The sequence below is a fragment of the Vidua macroura genome, chromosome 2 (assembly GCF_024509145.1).
Source record: "Vidua macroura isolate BioBank_ID:100142 chromosome 2, ASM2450914v1, whole genome shotgun sequence".
Taxonomy (NCBI): domain Eukaryota; kingdom Metazoa; phylum Chordata; class Aves; order Passeriformes; family Viduidae; genus Vidua; species Vidua macroura.
The window spans coordinates 25,628,901-25,649,455 of NC_071572.1; the positions used below are offsets into that span (position 1 = coordinate 25,628,901).

At 38.9% G+C, this 20,555-nt stretch overlaps 1 protein-coding gene across 1 annotated transcript in view; it reads right to left on the bottom strand.

Moving 5' to 3' along the window:
* Positions 1 to 1,704: 1,704 nt before the first annotated feature.
* TUBGCP3 (tubulin gamma complex associated protein 3) overlaps positions 1,705 to 20,555 on the bottom strand; it is a 46,228-nt gene continuing 27,377 nt past the window's right edge. The window contains exons 10-22 of the mRNA XM_053971270.1: positions 17,213 to 17,345; positions 15,763 to 15,929; positions 14,355 to 14,465; positions 13,852 to 13,960; positions 9,885 to 10,074; positions 8,496 to 8,631; positions 7,636 to 7,704; positions 6,751 to 6,886; positions 5,747 to 5,835; positions 5,480 to 5,611; positions 4,952 to 5,092; positions 4,265 to 4,381; positions 1,705 to 2,794 (exon numbers count right to left, since the gene is read on the bottom strand). Coding sequence (XP_053827245.1) covers positions 2,636 to 2,794; positions 4,265 to 4,381; positions 4,952 to 5,092; positions 5,480 to 5,611; positions 5,747 to 5,835; positions 6,751 to 6,886; positions 7,636 to 7,704; positions 8,496 to 8,631; positions 9,885 to 10,074; positions 13,852 to 13,960; positions 14,355 to 14,465; positions 15,763 to 15,929; positions 17,213 to 17,345 — 1,689 coding nt within the window. The 3' untranslated portion in view covers positions 1,705 to 2,635. The remainder of the gene's footprint in view (positions 2,795 to 4,264; positions 4,382 to 4,951; positions 5,093 to 5,479; positions 5,612 to 5,746; positions 5,836 to 6,750; positions 6,887 to 7,635; positions 7,705 to 8,495; positions 8,632 to 9,884; positions 10,075 to 13,851; positions 13,961 to 14,354; positions 14,466 to 15,762; positions 15,930 to 17,212; positions 17,346 to 20,555) is intronic.

A 20,555-nucleotide genomic window follows, 5' to 3' on the forward strand; every position in this document is an offset into this window, starting at 1 on the left:
CATTTATGATATTGGTAGCACCACATGGAAAACCCTTCACCCAGAAGAGTGTTGCATATTGTATGACACCCTAAGTTGGGTGATAGTTTTGTTCTTGGTTTCTGCATTTCTACTTTTACTGCAGTTTCTCCAAAATTTCTTAGGCCTTGGCAAACCTGAAAAGGAAGGGGCCGAGCGAGCAGGTTCAGTTAGCAATGGCCCTGGGACAGGATACAGTGAGCAGGAGCTAGGCTTGTTCCAGCCTGGAAACATGACTGGAGACACAGACACAGAGCTGTATTTGTATTTTCAGACACTGTAACTCTAAGGAAAAAACCACTGAAATTACCAGTCAGAAGTGTGCATTAAAAAATAAAGAGCATCCCTGTATAGTAAATGTGTTACTAAGAATTATTCATTAACATTGACTGCAGTATATAACTTCAGTGTTGAAAAATAAAGAGGTGAAAATCTCTTGTGCTTCTCCTCAGAAATGTACCTTAATGGTGCTGCTGCCACCCACTACAAGGAAAGCCACTTGTGCACTCACAGCAGCAGGAGCCTGTCACTATGTGCATTGATGTAGAATTCAATATTGGTCTTTGGGCACAAATGAAATACAAGATCATTTCTCTCCCACTTGTTAGGAATTGTTGACAGAAGTGAGGTGGTCACAAGAAAAAACGTGTAAATTGAAATAAACATATCAGCTGCCAGGTTAGAGGATAAGAAACTGGTGACCACCCACAAAGAAGCATGGGGACAATGGCAGGTCCCCACTGGTCCCCTCAGGCAGGCAGTCAGAGCAACTCCTGCAGCAGTGAAGACTTTTCCCAGATCAACAGGTTGCTGTAGAACCACATCAAAATAATAATTCCCAGCATGGCCAGTACTGTGAGTTTCCTGGGTACTGCTGGATTCATTTTAGGAGCAAAGAGAGTTTAACCTTCCTCTGGAACTTGTCCTCTAGTTCCAACATTGGTGCTGCCTCTCTGGCCTCTGGCTTGTCTAGTGATGTGATCATGCAACATCTCTCAACCCAATGGCCAAGAGAGTGCTCGTGCAGCTAATTTTTTTTCTGTTTTGGTCAAAACACAATCAAAATCTTTGCTGTTCTTCCAGACTTTTATATATGCTCCCACCACACTGGCAAAAACTGAGTTACTCCTGTCTATCGGTGAAGCATGACCTTATGATGCCAAGCTCATCGTCTATCAGGTTTCCCTTGGCTCACAGAGTCCATCCTTGCTCACAGCTGAAATGCTGCCTGCACACTACGCCCAGTGACAGCACCTGCACCAGCAGGGCACAGGGTGAGAAGCCTTCCATGTTTTAACAAAAGCAAGGATTCTGAGACCTGCACAACAGGAATCCTGGTGTCCAGAGAGCAAACCAGCTAGTCCAGGCCTGCAAGTCAGCACATGGTCCCCATCAGAGCTCACTGCCATGATGAGTCACAGCAGCCTTACCTGCATGGCCTGGCAGGTGCCTCTGACTCCCAAGGGTTCCAGCAGAGTAAGGGCAAAAGGCAAAAAAGGCCACAGAGCTGGTGGATCTGAGGGTAATTGTTAATTAATGACCTGCACACAACTCTCAGTGCAGATAATACTAGTACCAAAATCCTGCAGTGGGAAGGGTTCTATAAATCAGTATGCTTCTAACTGGAAGCTTCTCCTTTTTTAACCTGTGTAAAACTTTCAATTACAAAAAGCAACACACTTGTGTGAAAGATAATTGTATTTTTATTTTTCTAAGCTCGCACTTGTGGAACATAATAAATGACCTGATATAATGACAACTTTGCAAAAGAAGAATCCCCCTCTCCCGAACATCTGGACAGCAATATATAAATATTTACAATGAAAAAAAATAGGAAAGTGAACAGAATGAAGTCAACATTAGCCAAGTCAGTTTGTTTCTACATTTCTGATTTTCAATATTAAGTATTCAAGCTTAACCAACACCCTCCTTCAGTACTGAAGCTTTAACCTAATTTTTAGATCTTTTGTGCAACAGATACACTCCTGACTCTGCTTTTATAGTTTGCTCCTGTACAGTAACCATAGAATTTCCCCACTAAATTTTTATTCCAGGTTTTTAACTTTGAAAACAACAAAAAAATTAAATATAACTTTATGTCTCCTGATACAAAGTTTCTCACACAATCAAACACATCACAACACTGAAAATCAGCATAATGAAATGCTGTATAGCTTCTTAACAAGGACAAGAGGTCTGGGTCCTGACCTGTTGGCTTTAACAAAAGCTCTCTTCAAATAGAACAAGTACATATAGAAAAAATAACCTTCTTATTTTCTTATTAAAAAAGGAAATGATGCTTTCTATAAACAAAAGAACATGTGATTTCTTTGACACAGATATAAGTTACAGTGGAAAAAGCTCAGAAAGCTTCAAATGAAATTGGCGTTTATTTAAAAGGATGGTTTAACAAGTTGATTGGATGAGGTTCAATCAGCCCACACAGTCTGGTAATTCTAGAAACATCAGTGTAAAAAACCCTGCTCTTTTTGCTTTCTGCTATTCAGTGACACACAACCACTGGCTGAGAACACGTTGCCTGCAGCAATGGAGACACCGATCCCACAGTCTGGCTGCACTATGTCACCACTGGTGGCCGTGCCCCTCGGCAGCTGTGTCACATGTGAGAGCTCCGTCTGCCCCGCGTGCCCAGCGACACTCGCAGCCGCGGCTCTCTGGCCTTGTAGTGCTCGTTGAAGTCCAGCCTGAAGCTCAGGAACCGAAGGCTCTCGTCAGAACTGGTTGTCAACAGGACCAAGAACTGCTGGACGATTCCCTGAAGAGGAAAGAAAAACCCAAGAGACAGTTAAAAAAGCATCCCTGGTGTGTTTTGAACAGGAATATCAGGTGGTGCACAGATCTGGTAAACAGGCGACAGATCTGGGAAAAGGCGAGCACAAGGGTTCATATCCAACAGTTACGGTGGATTAATTCTTTCTGCAAAAACCCAGAGCTTCATTTTTGTTTTTCAAGTATCTGCTATGCATGCCAGAGTCTCCAGTGCAAACAGCTTGGTCTTTTAAAGAGTGTTCCCCACTCCCTGTGCCCCGCTGGCACACTCCATCTGTCTGAAGGCTCCCAGGCTGCAGAGCAGCTGCCTTTGTGTGCCACTGCCTCAGGACAGCATTCAATATCCAACTTGTGCCAACAGGAGACCTCACCTTCAGTCCGTGTTGCAGGCACAATGCCATTCAGGCCAGCATTAGGTCACTGCTGGCTTCAAACATACCCATTTGATGTGGGTTGTACAGCAGCACAGGGCACCCCAGAACAGCAAAGCTTGTGCTCAGGAGGGCAGTCAGTGCTGCAGACCCAACTGGACTGAGCATTTGGAGCTATTTGAAGGGAGATTTGCACTTGGCAGGTGGGAGGTACACTTCTACATCCCATCTTCCCATTTGGCTCTAGCCACGCCACTGCAGGAGCCCCGCAGGACACAGAAAAGGAGAGGACTTCGGGAGGATGGTAAGACTCATATGAAGAGCTCATTCCTAATCTCCAGAAAATAGGAACATGACCATGCCCATAACTAGAGCACTCTATTTCTTCCAAAGGTGACCAAAGCTGGCCAGGGAAATCCTGTTTGGAAATCCGTAATAGGGCTCAGAATGAATACAGTCCAAGCAGGCAACACCTACATTGCCAACTTGCAGCAATCTTGCAGAGCACATAAACCACAATTTATTTACAACCTACGCTTAAAGACCTAGGCTCATTTTTCTGGGGAATGGTAGCTTTAGCATCAGATATAACAAATAAAGACAAAGCCAGAATAAATTACTTACAGAAGACAGCCTGAACATGCTCCCCCAAACATCTTATCCACTGCCCGTCCCCCCGCAGTGAGCTTAAAATTAAGTGTCAGGCCCTTAATTAGAAACATTCTGCAGTCTTTAATAGCAATGACTTGCAAAGACTGTGAGGAAAAAAATGGAATGCAGAAGGAATTCTTTCTTCTTCCCCCTCAGACTACAGCAAAAGATAGCTATTACTTTCACTACTGGAGCAAGAAGACAACTTACATGAAAAGACTCTTCTCCTTTGTCTGGGGAATATAAATTATCACAAAACATTTGACTACTAAACAACAGTGAACACAGGCTTATAAGTAGAGAAGGAAAAAAAACAAAGACCTAGCTCCACAAACTGCACACACATGAATACAGAAGTTACATCTACTCAATATTTGAAATTCATGTCTACACAAAGCTCAGCATATTTTAGAAAAATATAATTTAAGAGGCACCTGGTAAAAGTGAGTGAGTATTCGCAGCTGTGAGCACATTTTAGGTATTGAGTCTTGAAATTCTTTCATCCTCTTGTTCTCTTCTTCCTCTTCTGATGCAGTTACACCCCACTTGCCCTACACAGAAACCAAACAAGTTAAGAGGTGAAGCATCACATGATTCAAGTTGCTAACTGGACCACCTTCTGCCCAGCTACATCAGATTTATAAAAAACAATCATTGCCATAGAAAGACAAACACAGAGCCTCCAATATGGAAACTGTCAGCCCCTCTTTGTGGTTGTACAGCGCATAAAAGAAGTAATAAATATTAGCAAGGCAAGTCTCACACCAACAGTGCATGTCAGTCTTGCAACAAGGAGGCAGACATGGAGCTACGGCATTTTTTGCAAAAGGGTTCCATTTACTTCATCTAAAAAAGCCCTAAATTTCTCATCCTCCAAAGTCCACTAGATAAACCAACTTAGATTTTGGGGAAGACAGAAATCAAAAACATCACTCAGCCATTTTGCTTGAACTCACCAGCAACTTCTGATGACTTTTACATCTGTCCCAACTACATTTTTCATTTTTACTGTGGTGTGGATAACTGTGTAACATTTTAGATACCTCTACATGGTATCTAAAATCCTTCATATATCAAAAGCCTCAATTTGTTTTCACATTCTAGAAACATCCTTATTGTACCTCAAGCTCACGCTGTTTTTTCCTCTCTTCAAATTGCAACCTCAGCTGCAGCTCCTCCAGAGCAGCTCTGTACATTGCGTCTTGGGCATTCTGGAGCTCAATGATCTGGTCAAAAACTGCTCGAAGCTGGTTGAGAAGTACCTGTGAGACAGGTAACAAAATAATTAAACATATGTACAGCACAAGAGTTTCAACTTACTACCCTTCTCCAGAAAAGGAGCAAAGAAAAAAGTAAAAGGAAAAATAAGTAAAAGAAAAAATTCTTTTTTACACAGCTGGAGAGACTGTTCTGCAAAGCCCTAAGTCAGTTGTTCCATGATCACACAGCTTCTCAGGATGAAAAAGAACTGGCCCACACTATAGCAAGTTTTATTATCAACATGTGTCACTTGTTGATAATGGGCAGTAGGTACTGAACCAACCATTATAAAATCTTTTATCAGAGGAATAAAACTTACTTTTCCCTTTGCTCCTACAATGTTAAAGAAGGTCATAAAGTTACAATTACATGCAAAGGAGATGACTTACCCTGGAATCACTATCCAGCAGGCACCGAGCTATGATTGTGTCCAAAAAAACTTCATGAGCTGCAATGATGTGATCCAAGTCCTGTGCTTGTTGGACCTTGTTCCAGAGTTCATCCCATGAACATTCAAGCACCTGCACCAATGATACAGGATTGGGCTGTTTCAATTTGCTAGATGACAAGCTCTTTGAAATGTAAGACATGCAACACATACAGAATATTGCAAGTGCTTCATTTTCTAAGTAACTAATTGGGTGGGTAAAGTTTACCTCAAATGTAATGTAATACTGCATTTGATGAATGAAATGGACCATTTCTGATGCCAAAATGTGACACTGATGCAGCACGCCAGAAAGCTCTGCAAAAAATCCAAAGAGATGGCATGTTAAAGACTGCAAGGACAAGCACAGCCAACAAATCAGCTTGGTAAACTCTTTTCACCATATTGAATACTTCATAACACAGACACTAATCTTAGACGGCAGCAGCAGTGACCTTCTGAGGCCAGGTGTCCTCTCCCACCCCACAAAAGTTCTTAATTATAAACCAATAAATTTGTAAGTATTACTATGCCATAAAGAAGTGTAACTCTTAATAGTTATTTTTTACTGAAAGACATGTAGATAGATTAAAAAAAAATTAAAGAGTGAGCCAGTACAGATGCTCACAAATATGCCTATATTCTTTAGCTGAGAAATAGGATTAAAAAGTCCTGGTCCATAAAATGTACACCACAGCCACTACATTTCACTATTCACTACATTTCCTATTTCTTCTCAAACATAATTCTCTTCTTAGCCTCTTCAGTTCTTTGCTAAACAAAAGCAGAGGGAATAAGTGAAGGTAGAACTAGTAAATTCAGAACTGTGCATGCATGAGACTTAATAGTTAACAGACAGTGTAAGAAAGAGAGAGACATGGGGTACAAATAAGAAGGCATCAAGGAAGATGAATACAAAGGGATGGAAGAGTTACAGTCTCACAACCAGGCCAGCATAAAGATACCTAAATTAGTGCAACTTTTCAAGACAGGGATCAAGGATTAAGTAAAACAACAGATAGGTAACTTCTATTTACAATTGTATTATTTTACCTTCATCATCCCCACCATCATCTACCATTAAACAGCCAGTCAAGAGGAGCACCAAAGTGCAAAATTAATCTCAACATCATTCATCAGACACGTTTTTCCCCTCTTAACACACAGTTTAAACTAAGATGCAGTCATCTGTATCCATTTTATAAGCATGTCATCCATCTGGACACCTCTCACCTGGCATACTTTTCAAAAGCTTTGCATTGCACATGTGCCCTTTCCATATATCAGTAAGAATATACTCCATCCTCTTTGCTCTCCAAAGGAAATTAAATACTCTTAGATAGTGGCTCATGCACTCACGTGTAAATACCTACAAAACAAAGAAAATATCAGTACAAATTAAAAGACATACCATATGTCCTGAAGCACCAAGAACCTCCTCACAGTTCATCTTATCTGATCCATGCAGTTTATTGATAAATACTGTAAAAAAAAAAAAAGTTTCTGGGAAATCCTAGAGCTTTTAGAAAGATCCTCCCTTGAGGACTGAACAGGGCACAGCTGGAAGTGTAAGAAGGGGTGAACAAAACAAAGCCTAAGCCTATTTTGAAACTGCATAAGAAAATTCCTTCTGCTGGTCAGACTCACTGTTTGTCCTGCTTAAAAAAAAAAAAGTTCTTTACAAGTTCTTTATAGAGGCTAAATAAATTCGGATAAATAATGCAACTACCTATCAAATGCCATTTAGCATAAATAAGTTCTCCAAAAATACATTCTTCAGTTTCTTTCAAATTTTCCCAAATTAGTATCTACAGACTAGTAATTATCAAAGAATAGGAGCACTCAATTTATTAAGTACTTGCTAAAAACTGTGCTGGAACAAATGCATTGCTGATTTTCAGTAATGATCATTTTAAATGTAGCTTTTCAGCACTCACACTAACTGGTAAGAATTGAGATTTTTGCTTAACTGTTGATACAGTGGGTACATCCTAGATTAAAAAAAAAAAATCTCTGATTTCACATTCCAGAACAAAAAAAGGCTACTTCAATAAAAAAACTTTAGCAATTTAATTCAGCACCCAAAACATATTCAGAAACAGCAGAGTATGACATTACCGTTGCTATTGGCCCATCAACATGATAGTCCAAGCTGAAGACATCCCATCCAGTGTCCCCAGGAGATACCTGTATTAAAAAGACATGGTACTGTCAGTGTATAATCAGAGCACACTAAAGCTGAGGACGAGCATTACTTGCTTTCTCTTTCATTCTGAAATGAAACAAGCAAACAAGCATCCACATCAACAAAAGATACAGGAGTTTCATGTTGAAAGTAGCAGATTGGGCAAAAATTTATCAAACCGTTTGATACAAGGGTGAGACTGATCTCACACAAATACTGATGTTTGGAACGTCAGTGTTTCTCCACTGAACCTAGTAAAGGAAAATAACAGTACGGACAAATTTCTTTGGCATCTGAAATAGATTTATTTCAGACGCTACAGTTCATCACTGAAGTCTCACCTCAGGGACTGCAGCTTTCAAATTAACTCAAGTTTCTTACCACAGGCCTCTTCCATGAAATGTGCTTTCATTGCTTCTCATTTTTTAACTAGAGGTAAGAATGAGGCACACACCCCAATCTCCCCCTTCCTGCCCCAATTCTTGTAAGAGCAACCACATGAAGAGCTGTTTGGAGAACCTCAAACCAGCATCAATTTCTGTTAGGCCCTAAATATTCGGCCTCGTATTGTCAATGGCTGTAAACCCACATCTTGAAAAACAAATAGGCAATAGGCAGGGAAGGCAAAAAGAAGATGACTTATTAAATGACCTTTATATTACTCAAAGTAAACTTCAGTGTAAAGGAAGGGGGAAATGTATTCACGTATGAAGATTTTGTTTCATACAGATGTCTGCATATATGCACACAAACAAAGGCATCTTTCAGATCAGAGTCACCATGATGCACAGACCTCCAGAAGTCGAACATCCAGTCGCTTGAGAATCTCAGGATTATCAAACTGGGCATTTGTGGCCCTCACCGCCGTTTCCAGGATTCCAGTTAGATTATGCTGATATAAGGTTGTAGCTGGTCGTGCAAGCTCTGGCCTGGTGGTTATGAAACAGTCATAGCACATCACTGAAATACTCTGCAGCAGCAATTCAGTAGTAACTGCAGCACAGCAAAACCCTTTTCTAACCGACATTCAAAACGATTACTCTTTCAGACTTAATCATGAAGAAAATCAGTGAGCAAAATATTTGCACAGAGTATGAGCAGAATATGTCTACTCATATGCAACTACACTCCTGAATATTAGCATAGGGAGCAACTTAATCCTTATTTAATGCCAGTAATTTGAAGTTACCAGGATTCCTAGTTTAGCTAGTCTGTAATTTTGAGTTGCATTCAGATCTTAAATGAGGCAGATTACACCATTAGTACACCAAACCAGTAATTTCACTTCAGATTTGAGAAACTTACTGATAGCCATTTCATGGGCTCAGAAGTGCTGGCAGGAAGACAGAAACCCACCCCCTCTACGTAACTTCAACTTTTGGAAGAGTTGCAACATGCAACTCTTGTAGTACCTCTCTGTCCCTCAGGATCAGTACTGGAAAGCTTCTCACTCCTGCCTCAAATATAATACTAACTCCACAAATCAACCTCACTCAGCTTCACATTAAAAAGTGCGGTCATATACTGTTGATTTTTATTTACAAACAAGTTAATGAAAGCTTTATTACAAAGTCTGCCTTCTAGATCAAAGAAAAGCCCTGCAAGCCAATGCTTCTGATTGAAGAAGTTTCATCAGTAGCACCAGCATGAAAAAGTGAACCTGCAAATACTCTTTAAGAACTGGATTCAGTAGTTGTGGGTGCATCCGAGTGCTTGAAACAGAAGCTGGTAAGGAACCAAATAGATTGTTAAAATTGCATTGAAGGATTTTGACAACGTTTTAGACCAAACACCTCCAAAATATAGAGGCCTAATCATTCCTGCCAAGCTAATCAGTAGCATCAAGAGCAGAATGTTTCTGCTTAAACTTGCTGACAGGACCAAGAGAAGTGCCAACATCCTCAAGGCTGTCACAGGGCCAAAATAAAGATATCTGTATTAGTACAACTTTTCAAGACTTTGTCAAATATCACTGTATGTACTGCTTATCAAAAAGGAAGAACAAGTTTTAATTCTCAAGGTCAAAGAAATTAAAACCAAAATAGAATTTAAAAGTTATTACTCAAAGATTTAATTGAACAAGGTACTTAGAGGGTCCTCTTCAAAAAGCAAAACCGTTTCTGGGCTGATCATGTACAGAATCATCAGAAATTCAACATAGTTACCATTCCTATTGCCTTACTTTAGCAAGTCCATTAAATGCCTGATGAAGTCTCCTTGACCAAGTAACAAGTAGCGCCTCATGGCCTGCATGTGTTCCAGCAAATTGTACTTCTTATTGAGAACATCCAGCAGGTATTTGCTGGTTTCAAAATAAGCTGCATCAATTTTCTCTTGAAATGCGTTTTCCAGATCTGTGAACAAATCAGCAGCTAAAAGAAAATAAAAATTAAAATTAAATTAGTAGTTTTCAAAAACTGAAGCAAACAAGCTTTGGAGTTGAAACACACAAACAGAAAAGCTGCCATTTCTTCTGATCCACTGTGTTATACATTTGCCATAGCCAAAGTGAAAGCAAGTCTAAAGCAGCCTACACTTCAACAGTATTACCTTTAATCTGTGCCCAGATTGTACTTGCCAGTAGAAGCTCATGTTATGTATATAAAAAGTTGGGGATTTTCAAGCTTGCTGAAATACCACAGTTTACAAATCAAATAATTTATTGAGTTCTAAAAGCCCAGAATTAGGAAAAACCTTTGATGGGCAGAATCTCTATCAGAAGGCACTTCTAAGGGTGCAGGGAAAAAATAGATCAAAGAATCAGACAGTTAAAACACTCAACAGAAGAGAGTTTCCATAGATAAGAGAATGAGAGAAAAGGGAATATGCTGGAGTTACCTGGGTGACAGCCAGCAACCTGACATTTTCTCTCCATCTTTCATGCATGGTAGTTTGGGGACAGAAAGCAGGAAGCAGTAGAAAGTAGTAGGAAGCTTATTTCACTGTTTTCTACATCTACAAGCTCATCAAGAAAGGGACTCCAGTGAAACTGTCATGAGATACCAAGAACTGTGGGCTCTTCAGGCAACATGGAGCAATACTCCAAATACTGGATTGCCAACTACCATAAGATTCATACCTTCTTCAGCATTAAAGGATATGCTCCCACTTTAACTACTCGGTTAATAAAACGCTTATGAATAGAAGAAATAAGCAGTGGCTCTAATAAAGAAGTCACTCTTTAAGAAGGGAAGCCTGAATGTCTGGTTCACTGACATTCCTGGAAGTTTCCAAACTATCATTCAGTAACTAGTAAAACCCTGTATAAGACACAAAATTGCAAGAGATGTCAAAGAGATGACACTTTTATAATACATTGCTGTGTTTAAAATCCCTGGACTAGAGAAATACTACTTAGTCAAGTAACACACATCAACCTTAGGGATGTGAGAATTAATACAGCCTGCAGTAAGTGCAAGTGTCTTTCCTCAAGATGCTGCGAGCCTTACAGGCAAAACAAGAGAGGGAACAAGCCAAGCCAGAAAGAGTTAGTAGCTGATCTCTTCAGCCCCTAGACACAGAGGCTGGGCCTAGCACTGGATCAAGGCACAAGCAAAGCCAGCAGGCAACTCCCCAGTTTGTCTATGGCCAGCCCACCGTGTCAGGCATGTTGGTCCATCTCCACTTAGGCAAGGGTGTGTGTGTCTAAGCAGTAGCTCTGAGATACACAGACCAGGCTCCATTTCCTACTGTCTCAAGCACAAAAAGCAGCCTTTCCCCTCTCCTTAGTACTGATCCTCTTGCCCTGAAGGAAATGACCTGGCCACAGCCCTTCACCTCAGACTGGAAGTGAAGTTTACATCTGTAGCTGTAATGCACCACCTCTGCATACACACACAGCCCCCAGCACAGGCAAAACACAGCACTCCTGTCTGACATGCAAAACTGCTAAAAAGGTTGTTTACATCAACAAACTCAAGGCCTAGGCACAAGTTTTGAAAACTGTGCAAAATGATCTCAGAACACTGAAAAGCCAGAAGTGGATAAAGAAAGATTAAAAGCAGACTAAAAGCACTGACAGGCAGGTCCATGAGCTGCTACTGAATATAGTGTCACTCCTGATCCAGAAGTCCCCAAACTACAGACAGCTACATGTCAGAGCTGAGGCCACTTTACTGGCCTTTTTTACTGTTCCTCTCTCCCAAATGCTACAATTCCCTGCCAGGCAAGATGACCAACTTCTACACAGTTATGTCAGATTTCTTCTTGTCATGTTCAGACAGTTTTCCACACCATGATTATTTCAGCATCAAAAGGAAACTGGAAAAAGATGATAGTTAAGGTTCCAAAGCAAATTAAAGAAATAAATAATACAGCCAAACCCATGAAATGTTCAGATTTAAAATGAGAAAAAGCATCCAGAACTCAGTCTGGCATCCTAGACTTCCATGATCTTAATAATAAGTAATTATCTAAAGGGACTTTCAGGATACTGTTAGATGGCACAAACAAGCACAAAAGGAAGCATTAAATGGGTAAAATGTCTTAAACACAAATGCAGCTTCATGCAGAATTAAAGCAATGCAATACCATGAGGTATTTAGGCATGCCTTCAGCACACTGCAGATAGAGTAACATATTTCTAAAACTACACTTCTGTCTCCAACAGTTATTCTCAGCACTTAAGATAATGTAGGTGTGCTTTGAAGCTCTCATCCCCCACATAATAGGAAACATGTATTTGTGCTGATCTTCCATTCAATCAAGGAGATAGAGAAACAAGTGCAAATTTAAAGAAATATAGGAAAAATATGGCCATAAATGCTGTATAAAGTGGTGAAGGTAGTGCAGCCAAAGAATGTTTTTTTTCCTTTTTTCCAGGAGTAGCTGGTAGGATGATTGTTCAAATGCATTTACAGCCTTTATTCACTTAACCCTGACCCCTTTCTGCACTTTAGGCTTATCTTTGACTAAGCAAGCACTGAACATGGTACAAAAATCACATTATTAGAAGACATATTCTTCCAGATATGAATGGGATTTTATCACTAGAACATTTTTCATGGAGGTACTCATGCCAGAAGTCCACACCATGAAGAGTTAATATTAAAACTAATCCAAGGTTATTTGGAGGTGAAAAAAACTGCAGCAAATCTAAACCAAACAACCCCACATACACAAGCTTTACAGTTATATGTAAGTAATATTATGTTATAAAATGTTAAGAAGTATGCTCCTTGAAAACAAGAATTTGACAGAAGAATATTTAGATTAGCGTCAGAAAATTTATCCCAGTGAGCTATATCTCAACAGTTAGACTTTATATCTTTGGTATATTAAACAAGTTATCAAAAGAAGTTACAGTAGCAAAATACTACTTCCACCAGAAGGCAGCAATCTGCTCTTTCTCTGAGATGTGGCAGCATCCTACATATTCTTTGCTTAGTATTTTGACAAAGTCTCCTTGGTTTAGATGTTTACTATTTGCTACCTTTCATCATAACAATATTGAATTCATTGCAACAAATATGCCACCAAAAATAACCACAAATGGTATAGAAATTCTCATTAATTAAAACTGAGATCTATTCTAAATAAAACAAAATAATCTGAAGGAATTTAGCAGTTAAGTTTCGGTTCCATGTTCATCAACTGGCAATCCCATTTTTAAGTAATCTTCAAAAAGAATTTTACTAATCTTCCACATACTTATTTTTGACATATTGATATAGCATATTTACAGAAAGGCTAGAAAGGCTTCTGTTCTGTTTTTACTGTTTATTCTATTATTTGCAACCAACTAAGTATTTTTATTTTTCAACCACAAAATTAACTCAGTATTATGGAATTGTATGATGGAGCATATTTGATGAGAAGTCAATCATACTAAATTCTTATTGCAGCACTCAAGAATATCCCTGCTCCCACCCCAGCCAAGGCAGTTAAAGGCAAACTGTTTTTTGAATGGTTTCATTCACAAATTCAGTACATTAACAATCATCCAGCAAACCTATCAAATTAAGAAAATTATACACATGCATCAACATACATCTTTTGTAAAAAACAAGTATCCATTAAATTACCTATACTTCAGGGCAGATGGGATTTTTGTACTCCTTTCCATCATACCATCCAGCTTACAGTGTAAACCACATATAGTAGGGGAGGTAACTTCAAAGGGGAGATACTGAACAATATTGATACTGTACCATCTTTTGAAGACTCTGTAGATTTTGCAACAGCAATCATCTTTGTGGATGGAGTTTGATCATGACAAACTTGATGCAAGAAGTTTATGGATTTTCCTATTAAAAGAACCTGAACAAAACAGGATTTTTAAAAAAGTTATTTGCTTGTAAGAAAAAAAAAAAAACCAAACAAGCAAAGAAGCCATCCACAACCACCAGGACAACATGGCATCTTGTCATCTTTCTGTGCTCTTAGTTTCACAATCCCTACCACAGCAACCCAGAATAGCCATGCTAATATGAAAAGGTTTTAAACACAAACTTCTTTTCCCCCTACTTGAGATCTCCTCAAATTTAACAGTTAGAGAATAGAAAGGAAAAACAGTCCTATAGCCTTCCTCAGCAAACAATTCTAAAATTCCTGAGATTATTTTTTGTTAAATTTTGCCTCTATTTTCTCAATAGAAATGTAAGTAGCAGCACAGGGCAAAAAATCATCAGAAGATGAACTTTTAGATTCATACCTTTTTTGATTGCTCCATTGTAATAAAAGATGGGATCATTGATTTCCTCAAAGTGTATTTGTCATGCCACAACCGATCAGTTTTAACTGTAGGATCTGAAGCTACAAAAAACTGAAGATTGAAATAAATATTTAAAGCAAAATATTAATGTAAGATTCACCTATTATTCCTCCTATTTTAACAGATTCAGAGGAAAAAAAAACAATACAAGAAAAGCAAAAACCCCAAAAAATTTTGCAATTGATACGGTGATCAAAAGTTACAGTCTATCAACTCCACACAAGAGAATCCCCTCATCTGTAAAAAACTAAAACTACTTTATTAGTTTTGTTGAAGTGAAGTTTAGATGGATTATGTCCTCATCTTGTCAAACAATATACCCATTTTCTGGACACAAACTTTTTTCCCTGCCTCCAAATACCATTTTCCCCAAGACTGGCCAATTGTCTTTATTCAAAACTGTTTATCATATGAAAATTATAGTTTTTGGTACAACACATCCAACAATAATTTTCAATATTAAGAACGCTCTTCCAGGGCACATGCAGAGGTTAGAGCTAACAAACGACATAAAATCCACAAAAGACAAAACCTCATATCTGGGGAGCAGCTGGGGAAAAAAAAAAGAGTATTTTACACTCCTAAAAAAAAAATTCATATACATTTTACACAATTCTGACCTTAAAGATCAGCTGTCACCGTCACTCACTTAAATTTTGACCAAAATAAGGACATTCCAAGAAAACGGACAGCATATTTGACTCTCGAGTAAAATCACTCAGATTTGTCTCAGAAGCACTCAACTAAGATTGTACTGATAGGAGATAGGAAAGCGTTGAGAGAATTTAGAAAAGCATACAAAATATTTCCAAGAAGAAAGAGGACAATTACTGGAACTTGATGTTACAGAAGTCACAACAAATAACTTTGCAGAGTTTCTATTCTGGAACTATAAACCTCTTCTACCCAGTTTGACAGACTGAACTTATTTATTGAGGATAACAGTATGCAGACAGAAAAATATTCTGAGCTTCATTCCAAATACAAGGCTTGCATTCTGAACAGTTACAAAGAACTCTGCACATATTTCTGTTGTTACAGTAAGCAAGAAAAGATATAGAGGAATTGTCTTCAGAAACAAGGACCTACTGTCAGTACACCATTCTGTATACTCTACAGACCAGACCCAGCATATGATTAGTTGAAGACAATACACTGCAACGTGCAGATACCAAATTAATGAAGAATTCATGAAGAGAGTGGTATTTCAGGTTATCATTGTATGTATTGCTTACTCATGTTACACATTTTCATCACACTCTACTTTTCAAATTCTCTTCTAAGCTTTCCACAGACTATCACACCACAATGCAAAAAGATGAAGTATATACTGTAGCATATACATTACCTCATGGTATGTATCCTCCAGCTCTCCATCATAAATCCAGCGATAAAGGAAGTTCAGTACAGGATGGGATACTAGGCCAAGAATGTGCTGAACCAGAGATCTCATGTAGGGATCTCCTGTTTTAGTATAGGCATGAACTGCTGAGGCTAGTTCACCACCTTTTCTCCCTGTAAGAAGAAAGGGAGAGGAACAGAAACATTTGAAGGAAAACTGTATGCACCCCATTTAAATTTAGCAGCCATTGATTTTAGCTACCCATGTGTCACATTCAGCTTGCTAAACAGCAATTCTAAAATGTAGTAAAAACGCATTTTTTATTGCTAACAGGGAATTCCTAGGTTTTATGAATTATTAATCTCACTAAAGCATTAAGCAGAGCTCTCTGTCTACTTTATGGCAGCTTAGAGGATTGCAAAATTCAAGGCATCAGATCACACACAGAAGTTGATGTTACACTTCCAGAGAAGCATTAAAGGAGCCTTAGAATGTTTTCCTTCTCTCCTGTACTTGACACTCTCAGATATTCTGTGTGCATACATGAACAAAAACACAGTTTTCATGTTTCTTAGTTATAGTTGCCCTCATAGCCCCATTAGGGAATATCTCCTATCTTCTTGCAATTGAAAAGTAAGAGGCTGTAAAAAAAAAAAGTTACAAAAATAGACTGAATATTTGATTTTGCTGCTATGCACCACAGCTTACCGCTTCCTTGCAGCAGAGGCCATGGAACTCAAAATTTTCATGAATGTCTTAAAAATAAAGCCCATTAAAAAAAATTGCTACCAATTCCAATAATTAAGATAAAGCAAGTAATTTGGGCTTTTGGCTATAGATGCTTTTTCTGAAGAGAAAACCTAAAGGGCTACAATCTCATAAATCTGAAGTACCATCAGGGAGAAGCATCAGTTGCTGGTCAGCTTAGTCAGCTACTGGCCAAAGTTCTGGTAAATTCCAACATGACATTCCCCAGCATCTTCTTGTGGATTGCCACCAAAATCACAATATTTGCAGATTTGCAAAGTTTTGTTGTTTCACATGAGTCTGAAGACAAGTTACTAATGACTCCTCTATGCCATCATATATAGAGAAATTGCATAATACTCATACATAGTGAAGGAACTAAGTCAACCATTTCAAAACCTATTAGTAGGGCTTTTTCTCTGAAAAATTGAGTAACTGAAAATAGCATTAAAAGTGCGTGCTTAAAATTGAATTTTTGAGCACATTCTAGTTTTAAAAAGTAAGAAGTCTGAATGTATCAAGACAGCACTATAATTTGTCATGATTTTTTAAACTTTAAGAGGGAGAATCTGAACTACCTACTTGAAATTTTCTAAAAAAAAAAAAAAGTCCAAACAAGCACTAATATTATTGATACCCATCTCTAGCATGCACAACAACTCAAAGTTATATCACATCCCCAGAAATATTAAATTAATGTTCAACAGACCTTGACAGTGATCAACAAGTGCTGCGAGGGTCTTCAACCTTATTTTGGGGTCGTACGTCCAGACTAGAAGACGACGAAGTGTTAAACTGCTCTCAAGTCCCAAATTGACACCCTGATCATCTTCCAGTTGTAACTGATTAAGTTAGAAACAGAAAGACATGTCAAAGAACTGAGGCAGAACTCAGGCTTCATAATTTGTTCTGAAGTCAGATTTTTACTAATACACTTGAAATACCCAGTGTTGTGTATTCTCTCACCAAATCACTGGGCCAAAACCTGAGAGTCAATTTTTAGTGGAAACAGACTTGAGCATGGTGAAAGAGCTGAGACAAGCATAAGCACAATGAGGTAGACAAAGCACAAAGACCAAGAAAGTTAAAGACAGCAAGGTAATAGTCCTGACAAGAGAGAAGAGCAAAGGAAGAGAGAAGAGATCCTGAAAGACAGCCTCAAGAAAGAGTAAAGAAAAACATCTAAAGGACAGGCAGACTGTGGGAGGTGAACATTTTATTACTGCATATGCAGCTTATTTTAGTTCAATATGTGACAAATTCTGTTCAATGCCTTCCTCCAGAAGCCACAGAACTTAAGTTAGCCTTACAGTGAGACTAAGGAATTGCTACATTGAAAGAAAAACACCAAACTTTAAAAGCTGCAATAAGAAAACTCTATAATAACGTGGCTACCATGAATCTTCCAACACCATGGAAAATAAAAGCTAAGTATTTGCATCCAAGGTGCAAATGCAAATCTCATACAAGTACAGATGGAATAAGCAGGACAAGAATACAACTTAAGAATACAGAAGCAAGTTCCTGGAGCAGCACAAGTAGGCAGTCTCAAAGAAAAGGTTCTGTTTCTGGTATATGACAACCAACCCACTCTGTGCTTTCCCATCTAGCACCTTTTTTTAGCCACATGCAACATACTAGTTAAATTTAAGACTAGTGTCATCCGCAATAAGTTCAGCCTTAGAGCCAGTTAAATTCATTTGCTTCCGAATGCTCCTGGGTCCATGTCTGGGATTTTTCTTTGGTGTTTTTGGAAATCAGCAATGATAAGAGAGATACATGAGCCACCCTTTGACTTTAGGGAAGACATGGTACATCTTCATCATGGAACTGCATTTTTAAATGGGCTGACAATGTGAAAGCAACCTGCAAGAAAAAGACCAGAGACGCTTATAGAATAGTAGACAGTATGCTCAGGATTACTCATTCTAGGGCAGAAATATGCTCAGGAGAAGCTCTGAACACATAATAAAACGTTATAAAGAGAGTACAGAACCCTCTGACAAGATTCTTGTTCTATGCCCCTACTGCTCTCTAGAACTGCAGTTAACAACTCCTAAGCTGGCAGCCTGTACAATCTCCTGAACCAAAGAATGTCACATACACTCAATTTCAAGTAAATTTTCTACGTGTTTTCAAGAAGCTAAAAGGTACAGGTTTTTTGTCCATTCTGCAGTGTGACCTTCAAGCCCTTTCACCTTTCAAGCCACAAAAGTATCTCTCCTCCACTGCTGGATCTCCTTCCATTTTTTCATGTCTTTGGGAAAGAAAGGTGCCAGGAGCTTCTGAAAATACAAACATAACATAACTCTGGGAACCCTTTCAGTTAGGTGCTGAGGGACCTAGACTCCCCAGAAACTTCAGTCTGCTGCTGCAGCAAATCATTGCCAAGACTGCACTGACTATTCCCTATGAAAATGCATTTAATTAACCTGCTCAATGCACTCATGAACTGTAACACTGAAGATGAATCTGGCAAGGAGCATGAAGAGCAACAATAAGAACAGCAATAAAAGTAAAACTGGCAAAAATGTGTGCCCAGCTACTGAATGATGCTACATGAGGGGTGACACAAAAAATGGAAAATGCTGAGGTACTTAATGCCTTTTTTGCCTTGGTATTTCAGCAAGATTTGCTGCTGGGGATAGCAAACAGCAAGATAAGAAGAGAAGTCTGGAACAAGGAAGACTGAGTTCAGAAGGATCAGGCTAGCGCACACCAAACAAATGGGATATGCTTAAGTCTTTGGGACCTGATGGATGCACTAACAAGTGTTGAGGGGAGTCGGCCATTGTCACTGCAAGGCTACTCTCCATTATTTCTGCAACACAGCAATTAGAGGTGGTTTCTGACAAACCTGAGAAAGCAAATGTCAGGCCTCTCTTCAGGAGAAGCCATAGAACTACATACCAGTGAGATTCACTTCATTCCTTGGGATAGCAACTAACACTTTAGTTAGTGTTAAAACCATTTCCAAGCTTATGGAGGACAAAAAGCTTTCTCAGGAAAAAAAGACCAGGGGAAGGAGAAGGAAATAGGAACACTTGTGGTGATGGAGTCTGTCTTCCCAAGCAAGTGTTAAGCGTCCTGAGGCCCTGTTTGCTAGGAGCAGCTGGACATCTGCCTGCTGAAGGAAAGAAGTGAATGAATTCCCCCATTTGCTTTGCTTGCACGCACAGCTTTTGCTTCCCCTTCTAAACTCACTAACTTGATTGACTTGTCTTTTTGTCTTCCTTCTATTTTCTCCCCATTCCTCAAGAGACAGAGGGGAGCAAGAGGCTGGGTGGGTGCCTGGCTGCTGCCCAGGGTCAACCCACCACAAATGCAAATGCAGTTTGAAAATAAATAACCCCAGAACTTTTGCTTTCTCCATACAGGCTTTCACTCCCATCCTACACATCTCTTCTTTTGCAAGGTTTGGTGGGGTAGGAAAGGTAGACAAAACTGCATCTCAAAGCAGTCAAATATTTTCATGATCAACAAGTTTTAGAAGTTAGGGGGGAAAAAAAAAAAAAATCAAAGCATCAGCAAACCAAGGGAGAAAACAGACTTTGGACAGAGCAAGAAGTAATTACAAAAGGAATAACTGGACAATAGCCAGGAAAAACAAGCAAAAGGTATCTATAACAAGCATTCCAAAAGTCAAGAACATTCAAGAACTGCGAGTTAAAGGAACAGATGCTTTGAAAACATTAACAAAAGCCTATGACAAACTATAGAGATTTTACTGAATTTAGAATTTTAGAAGGCAGTATAATTTAGCTTTAGGCCAGTTCTCAGAATAAATTTTTCACCATTACAAGTAATGAACCCCTTGAAAACCCCTTTTAAAAAAAGGCAAGTAGAAGAATGTTTATTTTATTTCAGAGACAGCATCTAGATGTACAGATCTACAAACATTTGTGGAAAAACAGCAAGATTATCAGCACTGACTTGGTCTATATGTTACAGGAAAATAGTAAAACATTGAAACATCTGCAGAACGGATGTCTTTACTCTCAGAAAACAAAGGGACAATAAAAATGTACAAACTGCCCCACATGGAAAGAAGT